This window comes from Argopecten irradians, chromosome 3 (genome assembly GCF_041381155.1).
Source record: "Argopecten irradians isolate NY chromosome 3, Ai_NY, whole genome shotgun sequence".
In the NCBI taxonomy this organism is placed as follows: domain Eukaryota; kingdom Metazoa; phylum Mollusca; class Bivalvia; order Pectinida; family Pectinidae; genus Argopecten; species Argopecten irradians.
In genome coordinates, this window is record NC_091136.1 from 70911454 (window position 1) to 70925550 (window position 14097).

General features: G+C 40.7%; 1 protein-coding gene across 1 annotated transcript in view; it reads left to right on the forward strand.

The window, feature by feature from the left end:
- Window positions 1-13314, forward strand: part of LOC138319851 (leucine-rich repeat-containing protein 74B-like) — a 105315-nt gene extending 92001 nt beyond the window's left edge. Inside the window, exons 4-6 of the mRNA XM_069262981.1 lie at window positions 4083-4277; window positions 5062-5157; window positions 12026-13314. Of these exons, the coding sequence (XP_069119082.1) occupies window positions 4083-4277; window positions 5062-5157; window positions 12026-12178 (444 nt within the window). The 3' untranslated portion in view covers window positions 12179-13314. The remainder of the gene's footprint in view (window positions 1-4082; window positions 4278-5061; window positions 5158-12025) is intronic.
- Window positions 13315-14097: the final 783 nt, after the last annotated feature.

A 14097-nucleotide genomic window follows, 5' to 3' on the forward strand; every position in this document is an offset into this window, starting at 1 on the left:
AGTTATTCCTCTGTAGTTATTAATATTTTCAGTATCACCTTTCTTAAAAACTGGTGTAATAGAACCAGTAGACCAGGCCTCTGGAAATATGCCCGAATGAAAAATGGCATTAAAAAGCTTGACCAAAAATGGAGCAAGTATGTCCTTACAATCAAGGAAAAGTTCATTAAGTATTTTGTCGACACCACAACTTTTGTTTCTTTTTAATTTGCGTATAGAAAATAAAACCTCTTGATCAGTAATTTCCTTATCTAATTCATTAAACACACAGGACAAATTGTTATCAATAAAATCATTAGTATTGTTGGTACATTGATCCCCATCTAGGTTACATTGGCTCGCGAGATTCTTGAAGTGGAGGAAGAAATCATCAATTGAAAGTTTATCAGATGTCTTTGATTTACTTTTGCAGAAAAATTGGTAAAAATGTTTTGGGTTATGTTTTCTTAAATATTCCATCATGTCACCTTCATGTCGTTGATATTCTCTTTTAAGTCTTACTTCATACTTTTTATAAGCGGTCTTTTTCACTGCAAGCGCTTGATGATTACTGTCATTTTTCTCATTATTAAAATTATACAAGGCTCTTTTGTATTCGTTGTACTTTTGCTTACAAATATCATTGAACCAAGGTTTATCTTCTTTCAATGCTGATTTCTTCCTTTGACATTCGTCAGATTTATGTAAATTACAGGTAAAAACATCACACAACGGTAAACATACATCACGTAGAATAGAACCAACTCGTTCAATACATCTTTCAATATCAACCCGGTTTGTCAATGAAGGTCTAAGTGAATCATTTAATGAATTCATATTTTCCATAAGATTTTGTCTTATCTCATTTATATTTCCATCCATCCACCGTATATTTTCACATACACATCGAGTATGAATATCATCTTTAATTTGTCTTACTTCAGAGATTTGTTCTATTCTCAACGTAAAAGATATAGGTGCGTGGTCGGAGACAGGTTCAAAATTTCCAGACTTAAACTCTACTATGTCATGAAAGTTATTAGTCTCCACAAGTAGATAATCAATAAGGCTAGTACCATTCGTCAAGTGTTTGCAAGCGTTACGTCATACTTTTTCGGAGAAAACGACGTGAACTGCGCTCACAAAATAATGACGTAACAATTTATACCTACCCACAAAGGAGCTAGCTCTGTAATGTGCATAGACGGAAAAGTTTCCTGTAAGATAATTAGAGCAAATGAATATTGAAAACGAAAGTTTGCTTAATAACCATCATACTTATTTCAAAGTTCTGTCCAACCTCTTCAATGAAATACATTATGTATCATTTTAATTGTACAATGACCTTTCGATATTACCACCGAGTGCTATTAGGAAGCGACCAGAAATGGATGTCTGTTATCTCTTTATTTATTCATTCTTTGTTCTCAATTATTTATAATTTACTATTATTACATGAAATGTGAATAATATTCAAATAATGTAAACGTATCAATATTTTCTTGTATCCATATTTCGACTTTCACATCGTCGTCATTTAAAAAATACCGGAAATGGAATAAAATAATGAATAGATTTTACCCATATATGGAAGTTGTATCTCTGATAAAAACTATACATATGGTTTTTATGAAAATAATACCGTGTTATACAAATCATATGTGTTTTTGTAATGACTACTATATTGTTCAAGTGTTAACTGGCGGTCATCTTGAAATTATCGAAGTATTTACTTTTTTCAGTGACTCCCGGATTAAATCTTATTTTGAATATCTTGGCTACTCACATGCCATTTTTAGCTCACCTGGCCCGAAGGGCCGATGAGCTTATGTCATGGCGCGGCGTCCGTCGTCCGTCCGTCCGTCGTCCGTCCGTCAACATTTCCTTTAAATCGCTACTAGTCATAGAGTTCTGGATGGATTGTAACCAAATTTGGCCAGAAACATCCTTGGGGGAAGGGGAACAGAACTTGTATAAATTTTGGCTCTGACCCCCCGGGGGCAGGAGGGGCGGGGCCTTATAGGAATAATAGAGGTAAATCCTATAAATCGCTACTTGTCCTAGAGTTCTGCATGGATTGTAACCAAATTTGGCCAGAAACATCCTTGGGGGAAGGGGAACAGAACTTGTATAAATTTTGGCTCTGACCCCCCGGGGGCAGGAGGGGCGGGGCCCAATAGGGGTAATAGAGGTAAATCCTATAAATCGCTACTAGTCATAGAGTTCTGGATGGATTGTAACCAAATTTGGCCAGAAACATCCTTGGGGGAAGGGGAACAGAACTTGTATAAATTTTGGCTCTGACCCCCCGGGGGCAGGAGGGGCGGGGCCTTATAGGAATAATAGAGGTAAATCCTATAAATCGCTACTTGTCCTAGAGTTCTGCATGGATTGTAACCAAATTTGGCCAGAAACATCCTTGGGGGAAGGGGAACAGAACTTGTATAAATTTTGGCTCTGACCCCCCGGGGGCAGGAGGGGCGGGGCCCAATAGGGGTAATAGAGGTAAATCCTATAAATCGCTACTAGTCATAGAGTTCTGGATGGATTGTAACCAAATTTGGCCAGAAACATCCTTGGGGGAAGGGGAACAGAACTTGTATAAATTTTGGCTCTGACCCCCCGGGGGCAGGAGGGGCGGGGCCTTATAGGAATAATAGAGGTAAATCCTATAAATCGCTACTTGTCCTAGAGTTCTGCATGGATTGTAACCAAATTTGGCCAGAAACATCCTTGGGGGAAGGGGAACAGAACTTGTATAAATTTTGGCTCTGACCCCCCCCGGGGGCAGGAGGGGCGGGGCCCAATAGGGGAAATAGAGGTAAATCCTATAAATCGCTACTTGTCCTAGAGTTCTGCATGGATTGTAACCAAATTTGGCCAGAAACATCCTTGGGGGAAGGGGAACAGAACTTGTATAAATTTTGGCTCTGACCCCCCGGGGGCAGGAGGAGCGGGGCCCAATAGGGGGTATAGAGGTAAATCCTATAAATCGCTACTAGTCATAGAGTTCTGCATGGATTGTAACCAAATTTGGCCAGAAACATCCTTGGGGTTAACAGAACTTGTATAAATATTGGCTTTGACCCCCTTGGGGAGAAAGAGTGGGGTCCAATAGGGGAATTAGAGGTAAATATCCAAATTCCTTCAGAAAAGAAACAATGAACTTATATTCAGAACATTACTTGGCATTACAAACCAGGTGAGTGATACAGGCCCTCTGGGCCTCTTGTTTATATTTTTATCAAAACGTGCAGTCTGTTATTTCGTTATTTCTCTAAGTTTCGCCTACAAAAATGGCGGCCATTTTGAAAAAAACCGGAAGAAGGCATATTTTACAATGGCTCCCGATTTTAATTTTATTTTGGTAGTCTTGGCTATTAACATGCCAAGTATAATGTGTTTATCAAAACGTTCAGCGTATTTTTTCATTACTTCTCATAGTTCCGCCTTTTCCATCGGCGGCCATCTTGGAATTGTCGGAAGTAGGTAGATTTTTTTAACGGCTCCCGCTTTTGATATTATTTTTGTAGTCTTGGCCACTAACATGCTTAGTTTCATGTTTTTTATTTTGATGTGCAGCATGTTTTTATTTTATATACTTTGTTAAGTTTTACCTATGAGAATGGCGGCCATCTTGAAAAACAACCGGAAGTAGACACATTTTGCTATGGCTCCCGATTTTAATCTTATTTTGGTAGTCTTGGCTACTAACATGCCAAGTTTCGTGTTTTTTATTGAGATGTGCAGCATGCTATTTCATTACTTTGTTAAGTTTTACCCACGAAAATGGCGGTCATCTTGAAAATAAATGGCTCCCAGTTTAAATATTGTTTTGGTAGACTAGGCTACACAAATGCCAAATTTCATGAAATTTCATTCTTGTATCAAAAATACATGATTATTTCCATATGTCGCTCTACTACAACCAGCGTTATGAAAATAAACGTTTATTATATCTATATAAGATTGTTTAGGAAGTGTTTTGATAAGTGTTGAAGCAATGGCAAGCTAATTTCTGGAACTACAAAATTATCAAACTCATTTTGCCTAAACATTTAAAAAATTAAAAATCGATTACTTAATGATTTTGTCTGCCGTAGGAGAATAAGACACTGGGGACTCTAAACATCGCCTGGAATGGATTCTCTAACTCCGGTTGTAATGTTATCAGCGCAAGCCTCGAGGTTAATACAAAACTACATACACTCAATCTCAGCAACAACCGCATCGGATACGAGGGTGCCAAGGCGCTTGCTAAGGCGCTCATGATCAACCAAAGCCTCACACATCTACAGGTAAGGCGGAGTAAGGCGTCAATGAAAAAGTTTGTAGCATGAATGTAACTCATACTTCTACACGTATGACGAAGTAAGGCGCCAATGAATAAGTTTATACTATGAATGTACCTCGCACATCTACACGTATGACGAAGTAAGGCGCCAATGAAAAAGTTTATACTATGAATGTACCTCGCACATCTACACGTATGACGAAGTAAGGCGCCAATGAATAAGTTTATACTATGAATGTACCTCGCACATCTACACGTATGACGAAGTAAGGCGTCAATGAAAAAGTTTATACTATGAATGTACCTCGCACATCTACACGTATGACGAAGTAAGGCGTCAATGAAAAAGTTTATACTATGAATGTACCTCGCACATCTACATGTATGACGAAGTAAGGCGCCAATGAATAAGTTTATACTATGAATGTACCTCGCACATCTACACGTATGACGAAGTAAGGCGTCAATGAAAAAGTTTATACTATGAATGTACCTCGCACATCTACACGTATGACGAAGTAAGGCGTCAATGAAAAAGTTTATACTATGAATGTACCTCGCACATCTACACGTATGACGAAGTAAGGCGTCAATGAATAAGTTTATACTATGAATGTACCTCGCACATCTACACGTATGACGAAGTAAGGCGCCAATGAATAAGTTTGTGGCATGAATGTATTCTCTTTATGTAAGATATGAATTATGAATAAGAAGATTTAGGATAGTGCATATATACATATACTTATAAATGTATCTATTTATAAACAATTGGAATTGTATTTCAGCTCAACTTGAACTCGTTGTCAACTCTTGGTGCGTTTGAGTTGTTGGTGGCCATTAGAGACAACCCGGGTAGTGCAATCGAAACGCTTGAATTACAGGTACGGTTTTGTGAAGCATTGTCTTTATTTATCTGAATTGATACCTGTGGTGTTTATGACACGACTCAGATTTCTGTAGGTTCACTTGTTTATTTCGCAAATCTCCCCAGAGGAAGGTACATCTGTTTACATTGAACTTCCCGGAGGAAGGTAGTTATTCCTTTCACAGAACTCCCCGGAGGAAGGTATTCGATTCACAGAACTCCCCGGAGGAAGGTATTCGATTCACAGAACTCCCCGGAGGAAGGTATTCATTTCACAGAACTCCCCGGAGGAAGGTGGTTATCCAAAGCACAGAACTTCCCGGAGGAAGGTAAAAGACTACAACATTTGAAAATAAAGGCACAATAAGACAGATGTACAATGTGTCCTTATAACTACACATGCCTAATTGAAACTTAATCTATCTCAGTACCCTCATACTTTGATAACTATACACATAATTGACTAGAGATAATAAGTATAAATAATGAGATATGAGAACAAAATTACACATGTAAATTACCTGGATTTCCTATTTGACAATATTTTTATATATGAACACAATATATATGCATTCACCTTCAGACAAAATGTCTCTAAGTACATTATTTATAATAAATTGATATCTATAATAAAGTTTGCCTAGTAAGACATTTCGTCCCATGTATACACATGTAATTATAAGAGGACGAATTGATTAAATCATACCTCGATCAAAAACAGTAATTATATCTATCTAAAAGGCTTATTCACATTATATCTATCTAGTAAATATACTTATATAATACCTATAATCAACATATGCTATACTAGTAACACGCAGGGTCCTAAAATATGACTTATGAGCACTGAACATGAACTCCGGCAGACGATACATGGTCAACGATAATCAAATGACTAAAAATGGCAAATAAACCACCGTGAAATAATCACAATGACTGAATAATGTTTACAATCATATGGTAGACAAAAATACATATAAACAATATATGGACAGAGAATAAACCTACCCTGTGGGGGACTTAAATTTTCCTTTCAACCTGAGTCGAATCTAAAATTAGGCTAGACTAACATCCGGATTGCAAATTCCGGAAAGTTCCGGATTGCAAATAAAATTGTAATAAAATACAAAAAGTCTAAATTTAGGAACATGACAATACCTTTCCAATATCATGACATCTCCCTTGCCGAAATAGTTGTCAACATGCGTGGTTGACCGATTGTTACAGGTCTATTGCCTCGTATCAACTTAAAACATATGTTCTAACAAATTATTACTCATCATGCACCGCTATGTCAGTATTTCCGATTTCAGTTATCTATGTTGGCGTCCGATTCATACCATTAATTCCCGATTTCAGGAGGTACCTGTGCTGGCGTCCGATTCATACCATTTATTCCCGATTTCAGGAGGTACCTGTGCTGGCGTCCGATTCATACCATTTATTTCCGATTTCAGGAGGTACCTGTGTTGGCGTCCGATTCATACCATTAATTCCCGATTTCAGGAGGTACCTGTGTTGGCGTCCGATTCATACCATTAATTCCCGATTTCAGGAGGTACCTGTGCTGGCGTCCGATTCATACCATTAATTCCCGATTTCAGGAGGTACCTGTGCTGGCGTCCGATTCATACCATTAATTCCCGATTTCAGGAGGTACCTGTGTTGGCGTCCGATTCATACCATTATTTCCCGATTTCAGGAGGTACCTGTGCTGGCGTTCGATTCATACCATATTCCCGATTTCAGGGTACCTGTGCTTATTTCCCGATTTCAGGAGGTACCTGTGCTGGCGTCCGATTCATACCATTATTTCCGATTTCAGGAGGTACCTGTGCTGGCGTCCGATTCATACCATTAATTCCCGATTTCAGGAGGTACCTGTGCTGGCGTCCGATTCATACCATTAATTCCCGATTTCAGGAGGTACCTGTGCTGGCGTCCGATTCATACCATTTATTTCCGATTTCAGGAGGTACCTGTGTTGGCGTCCGATTCATACCATTAATTCCCGATTTCAGGAGGTACCTGTGTTGGCGTCCGATTCATACCATTAATTTCCGATTTCAGGAGGTACCTGTGTTGGCGTCCGATTCATACCATTAATTTCCCGATTTCAGGAGGTACCTGTGCTGGCGTCCGATTCATACCATTAATTTCCCGATTTCAGGAGGTACCTGTGCTGGCGTCCGATTCATACCATTAATTCCCGATTTCAGGAGGTACCTGTGCTGGCGTCCGATTCATACCATTAATTCCCGATTTCAGGAGGTACCTGTGCTGGCGTCCGATTCATACCATTAATTCCCGATTTCAGGAGGTACCTGTGCTGGCGTCCGATTCATACCATTAATTTCCGATTTCAGGAGGTACCTGTGCTGGCGTCCGATTCATACCATTAATTCCCGATTTCAGGAGGTACCTGTGCTGGCGTCCGATTCATACCATTAATTCCCGATTTCAGGAGGTACCTGTGCTGGCGTCCGATTCATACCATTAATTTCCGATTTCAGGAGGTACCTGTGCTGGCGTCCGATTCATACCATTAATTCCCGATTTCAGGAGGTACCTGTGCTGGCGTCCGATTCATACCATTAATTCCCGATTTCAGGAGGTACCTGTGCTGGCGTCCGATTCATACCATTAATTCCCGATTTCAGGAGGTACCTGTGCTGGCGTCCGATTCATACCATTAATTCCCGATTTCAGGAGGTACCTGTGCTGGCGTCCGATTCATACCATTAATTCCCGATTTCAGGAGGTACCTGTGCTGGCGTCCGATTCATACCATTAATTCCCGATTTCAGGAGGTACCTGTGCTGGCGTCCGATTCATACCATTAATTCCCGATTTCAGGAGGTACCTGTGCTGGCGTCCGATTCATACCATTAATTCCCGATTTCAGGAGGTACCTGTGCTGGCGTCCGATTCATACCATTAATTCCCGATTTCAGGAGGTACCTGTGCTGGCGTCCGATTCATACCATTAATTCCGATTTCAGGAGGTATGTACCATTAATGTTTCCCGATTTCAGGAGGTACCTGTACTGGCGTCCGATTCATACCATTAATTTCCGATTTCAGGAGGTACCTGTACTGGCGTCCGATTCATACCATTAATTTCCGATTTCAGGAGGTACCTGTACTGGCGTCCGATTCATACCATTAATTTCCGATTTCAGGAGGTACCTGTACTGGCGTCCGATTCATACCATTAATTCCCGATTTCAGGAGGTACCTGTACTGGCGTCCGATTCATACCATTAATTCCCGATTTCAGGAGGTACCTGTACTGGCGTCCGATTCATACCATTAATTCCCGATTTCAGGAGGTACCTGTGCTGGCGTCCGATTCATACCATTAATTCCCGATTTCAGGAGGTACCTGTGCTGGCGTCCGATTCATACCATTAATTCCCGATTTCAGGAGGTACCTGTACTGGCGTCCGATTCATACCATTAATTCCCGATTTCAGGAGGTACCTGTGCTGGCGTCCGATTCATACCATTAATTCCCGATTTCAGGAGGTACCTGTGCTGGCGTCCGATTCATACCATTAATTCCCGATTTCAGGAGGTACCTGTGCTGGCGTCCGATTCATACCATTAATTCCCGATTTCAGGAGGTACCTGTGCTGGCGTCCGATTCATACCATTAATTTCCGATTTCAGGAGGTACCTGTACTGGCGTCCGATTCATACCATTAATTCCCGATTTCAGGAGGTACCTGTACTGGCGTCCGATTCATACCATTAATTCCCGATTTCAGGAGGTACCTGTACTGGCGTCCGATTCATACCATTAATTCCCGATTTCAGGAGGTACCTGTACTGGCGTCCGATTCATACCATTAATTCCCGATTTCAGGAGGTACCTGTACTGGCGTCCGATTCATACCATTAATTCCCGATTTCAGGAGGTACCTGTACTGGCGTCCGATTCATACCATTAATTTCCCGATTTCAGGAGGTACCTGTACTGGCGTCCGATTCATACCATTAATTTCCGATTTCAGGAGGTACCTGTGCTGGCGTCCGATTCATACCATTAATTCCCGATTTCAGGAGGTACCTGTGCTGGCGTCCGATTCATACCATTAATTCCCGATTTCAGGAGGTACCTGTGCTGGCGTCCGATTCATACCATTAATTCCCGATTTCAGGAGGTACCTGTGCTGGCGTCCGATTCATACCATTTATTTCCGATTTCAGGAGGTACCTGTGCTGGCGTCCGATTCATACCATTAATTCCCGATTTCAGGAGGTACCTGTGCTGGCGTCCGATTCATACCATTAATTTCCGATTTCAGGAGGTACCTGTGCTGGCGTCCGATTCATACCATTATTCCCGATTTCAGGAGGTACCTGTGCTGGCGTCCGATTCATACCATTAATTCCCGATTTCAGGAGGTACCTGTGCTGGCGTCCGATTCATACCATTAATTCCCGATTTCAGGAGGTACCTGTGCTGGCGTCCGATTCATACCATTAATTCCCGATTTCAGGAGGTACCTGTGCTGGCGTCCGATTCATACCATTAATTCCCGATTTCAGGAGGTACCTGTGCTGGCGTCCGATTCATACCATTAATTCCCGATTTCAGGAGGTACCTGTGCTGGCGTCCGATTCATACCATTAATTCCCGATTTCAGGAGGTACCTGTGCTGGCGTCCGATTCATACCATTAATTCCCGATTTCAGGAGGTACCTGTGCTGGCGTCCGATTCATACCATTAATTCCCGATTTCAGGAGGTACCTGTGCTGGCGTCCGATTCATACCATTATTTCCCGATTTCAGGAGGTACCTGTGCTGGCGTCCGATTCATACCATTAATTCCCGATTTCAGGAGGTACCTGTGCTGGCGTCCGATTCATACCATTAATTCCCGATTTCAGGAGGTACCTGTGCTGGCGTCCGATTCATACCATTAATTCCCGATTTCAGGAGGTACCTGTGCTGGCGTCCGATTCATACCATTAATTTCCGATTTCAGGAGGTACCTGTACTGGCGTCCGATTCATACCATTAATTCCCGATTTCAGGAGGTACCTGTGCTGGCGTCCGATTCATACCATTAATTCCCGATTTCAGGAGGTACCTGTACTGGCGTCCGATTCATACCATTAATTCCCGATTTCAGGAGGTACCTGTACTGGCGTCCGATTCATACCATTAATTCCCGATTTCAGGAGGTACCTGTACTGGCGTCCGATTCATACCATTAATTTCCGATTTCAGGAGGTACCTGTACTGGCGTCCGATTCATACCATTAATTCCCGATTTCAGGAGGTTCCTGTGCTGGCGTCCGATTCATACCATTTATTTCCGATTTCAGGAGGTACCTGTGTTGGCGTCCGATTCATACCATTAATTCCCGATTTCAGGAGGTACCTGTGCTGGCGTCCGATTCATACCATTAATTCCCGATTTCAGGAGGTACCTGTGCATTATTTCCCGATTTCAGGAGGTACCTGTGCTGGCGTCCGATTCATACCATTAATTCCCGATTTCAGGAGGTACCTGTGCTGGCGTCCGATTCATACCATTAATTCCCGATTTCAGGAGGTACCTGTGCTGGCGTCCGATTCATACCATTAATTTCCGATTTCAGGAGGTACCTGTACTGGCGTCCGATTCATACCATTAATTTCCGATTTCAGGAGGTACCTGTACTGGCGTCCGATTCATACCATTAATTCCCGATTTCAGGAGGTACCTGTACTGGCGTCCGATTCATACCATTAATTCCCGATTTCAGGAGGTACCTGTACTGGCGTCCGATTCATACCATTAATTCCCGATTTCAGGAGGTACCTGTACTGGCGTCCGATTCATACCATTAATTTCCGATTTCAGGAGGTACCTGTACTGGCGTCCGATTCATACCATTAATTCCCGATTTCAGGAGGTACCTGTACTGGCGTCCGATTCATACCATTTATTTCCGATTTCAGGAGGTACCTGTACTGGCGTCCGATTCATACCATTAATTCCGATTTCAGGAGGTACCTGTGCTGGCGTCCGATTCATACCATTAATTCCCGATTTCAGGAGGTACCTGTGCTGGCGTCCGATTCATACCATTAATTCCCGATTTCAGGAGGTACCTGTGCTGGCGTCCGATTCATACCATTAATTCCCGATTTCAGGAGGTACCTGTGCTGGCGTTCGATTCATACCATTTATTTCCGATTTCAGGAGGTACCTGTGCTGGCGTCCGATTCATACCATTAATTCCCGATTTCAGGAGGTACCTGTACTGGCGTCCGATTCATACCATTAATTTCCGATTTCAGGAGGTACCTGTGCTGGCGTCCGATTCATACCATTTATTTCCGATTTCAGGAGGTACCTGTGCTGGCGTTCGATTCATACCATTAATTCCCGATTTCAGGAGGTACCTGTGCTGGCGTCCGATTCATACCATTAATTTCCGATTTCAGGAGGTACCTGTGCTGGCGTCCGATTCATACCATTAATTTCCGATTTCAGGAGGTACCTGTGCTGGCGTCCGATTCATACCATTTATTTCCGATTTCAGGAGGTACCTGTGCTGGCGTTCGATTCATACCATTAATTTCCGATTTCAGGAGGTACCTGTGTTGGCGTCCGATTCATACCATTAATTCCCGATTTCAGGAGGTACCTGTGCTGGCGTTCGATTCATACCATTAATTCCCGATTTCAGGAGGTACCTGTGTTGGCGTCCGATTCATACCATTAATTTCCGATTTCAGGAGGTACCTGTGCTGGCGTCCGATTCATACCATTTATTTTCGATTTCAGGAGGTACATGTGCTGGCGTCCGATTCATACCATTTATTTTCGATTTCAGTTATCTGTGCTGGCGTTCGATTCATACCATTTATTTTTGATTTTAGGAGGTACCTGTGTTGGCGTCTGCACAAGCTATAGAACAGGAAATCAAATCTGTCCGTCCGACTTTCATCCTCATCCATGATGTAGTTGTACTTTCGGACGATCATCTTGCTCTCGCCAGTGTCATCAACAAACGAAAAGCCAGTAAAACGTGACAATGTCGCCTGGATATCCCAGGTACAACACATTCTTACCTACGTAAATGGGTAGTCGACTTCAAAGGCTAAGGACTGTCAAAATAAGGAAGTGTAACGCACGGACTGTGTGTATCGTGGTGCTATGTAGGGGACTTTTATGATGAGTTATATAACATTCCATATAATGTAGAATTTATATCATATTATGTTACTGGTAGATAGATTGCGATTGCCTTGGTTATCATGTAAAAATGCAAATATGGCATTGATGGGACGACCCAATTGATACCAATGTACATATTCAATGTTATAATGTCATCTGAACATGAAGGAAATACTGGGTTTTTTTAAAGAAAAAATGTTTAATTTAAGAGTTACAGTGCATTTCCACAGATCTGGATATTTTGTCCCAAATACAGCAGTTAAAATTTTGTTCTCAAAACTAGTCAATTGTTTCATATTTAATGTTCCTAAAAGTATGTAATAGACGTATTTGAGATGATTGAAATATCCTATATGCTATATTTGCATCACATAATCTACAGACACCATTTTCCTGAGAAGTTAAAAAAAGACTCGATGTGTATGCCAATGTAAAGTCGAATCCGGTCAAACCAGCGCTCCTACTAGATGCTATAAACACTAGTAAACGCAATGGCATGGTTATTTGGTGACAGAAATATGTACTGAACCATGTTTTTTTAGCTTATTTTGTCAAAATTTACAAACAACACAACAATCCACGAGTCAACAGTGATATCTAAGGTTAAGACAAATGCATAAACACTTTATATCAACTAAGTTATATTCAAGTACACCTAAGAAGTGATATAAACGGGATCTTAAACCTTAAAGTGAAATACAGGCGTTGTGTCCATTTTTAGTACATTTTTATAATCATTGTTAAAGGGAACTAACTCCTACAAAATATCATAACAAATATTACATTGTCAAGGGAAGCAACTCGTGTGAACTTGTGCAACTTTACACACTCTTGTACTTGCGATGCAGTATGTAAACAAGGGAAGTAACTCATGTGGTCTTACACTTTTGTATTCTGGCATAACACTTATGTAAATTATATAAATATAAATTTCATTTTATTTGTATTGATATATTTGGCCTATATTTGGATCGATAAAAAATGAATGTGATTTTGTTTTGCTTTTCATTCTTTTTTCTTTCTTTCTTTCTTTCTTTCATTGGTGAGCTCTTAATTCTGCAAACGAGTGTTCAAAACGCTGACCAAACAAGTAGCTTAAAACTGAATTCTACAGGAGAGTGTTTAACAAGTCATTTAATATCGACCACAATACAGCTTTACTACATGTACAAGATACTGGAATATCAATACCAGGTACAAGAAAATAAATACAACAACTTTATTAAGAGGAGAGGGGTTGTATAGGGTTTTCCTAGCTAACATCTACATATTAAATATACCAAAATCAAAATCGAGTATTTTCCCGCAATTTCCCCCCCAAGAACTTGATTTTGATTTCAGCATATTTTATTTGCATATATCCAAATGGATGAGATCAGTTTAAGAACTCATGTTTCTTTTTCTCCCGTAAAACATGAATGGTGAATTCTTTTATTTTTAAAAGGATTTTTATTACTTATAAGAGGGAAATGATCCATTCAACAAGCAACTTTCATACTTTCATATTCATATTTAAAAGGCACGTTGTAAATTGCAGGATTCAAGCAGAAGAAAAATAACTAAAAGCAAGAAAAAACTTGAAACTTCATAATACTGCATTTGTAATCCCAGGCATATTTTTAAATTGAGGCATGTAAAGCTGTAAAGTTTCAGATGGTCTGAGATAGAGTTCAGCGTAATCAAATGTTAATTTTTGGACTATTATGGAACTAACTATCATTCAAAAAGGTTTGTATAAATATGAAATGTCCTGAATTTAATTGCCTTTTCTTGA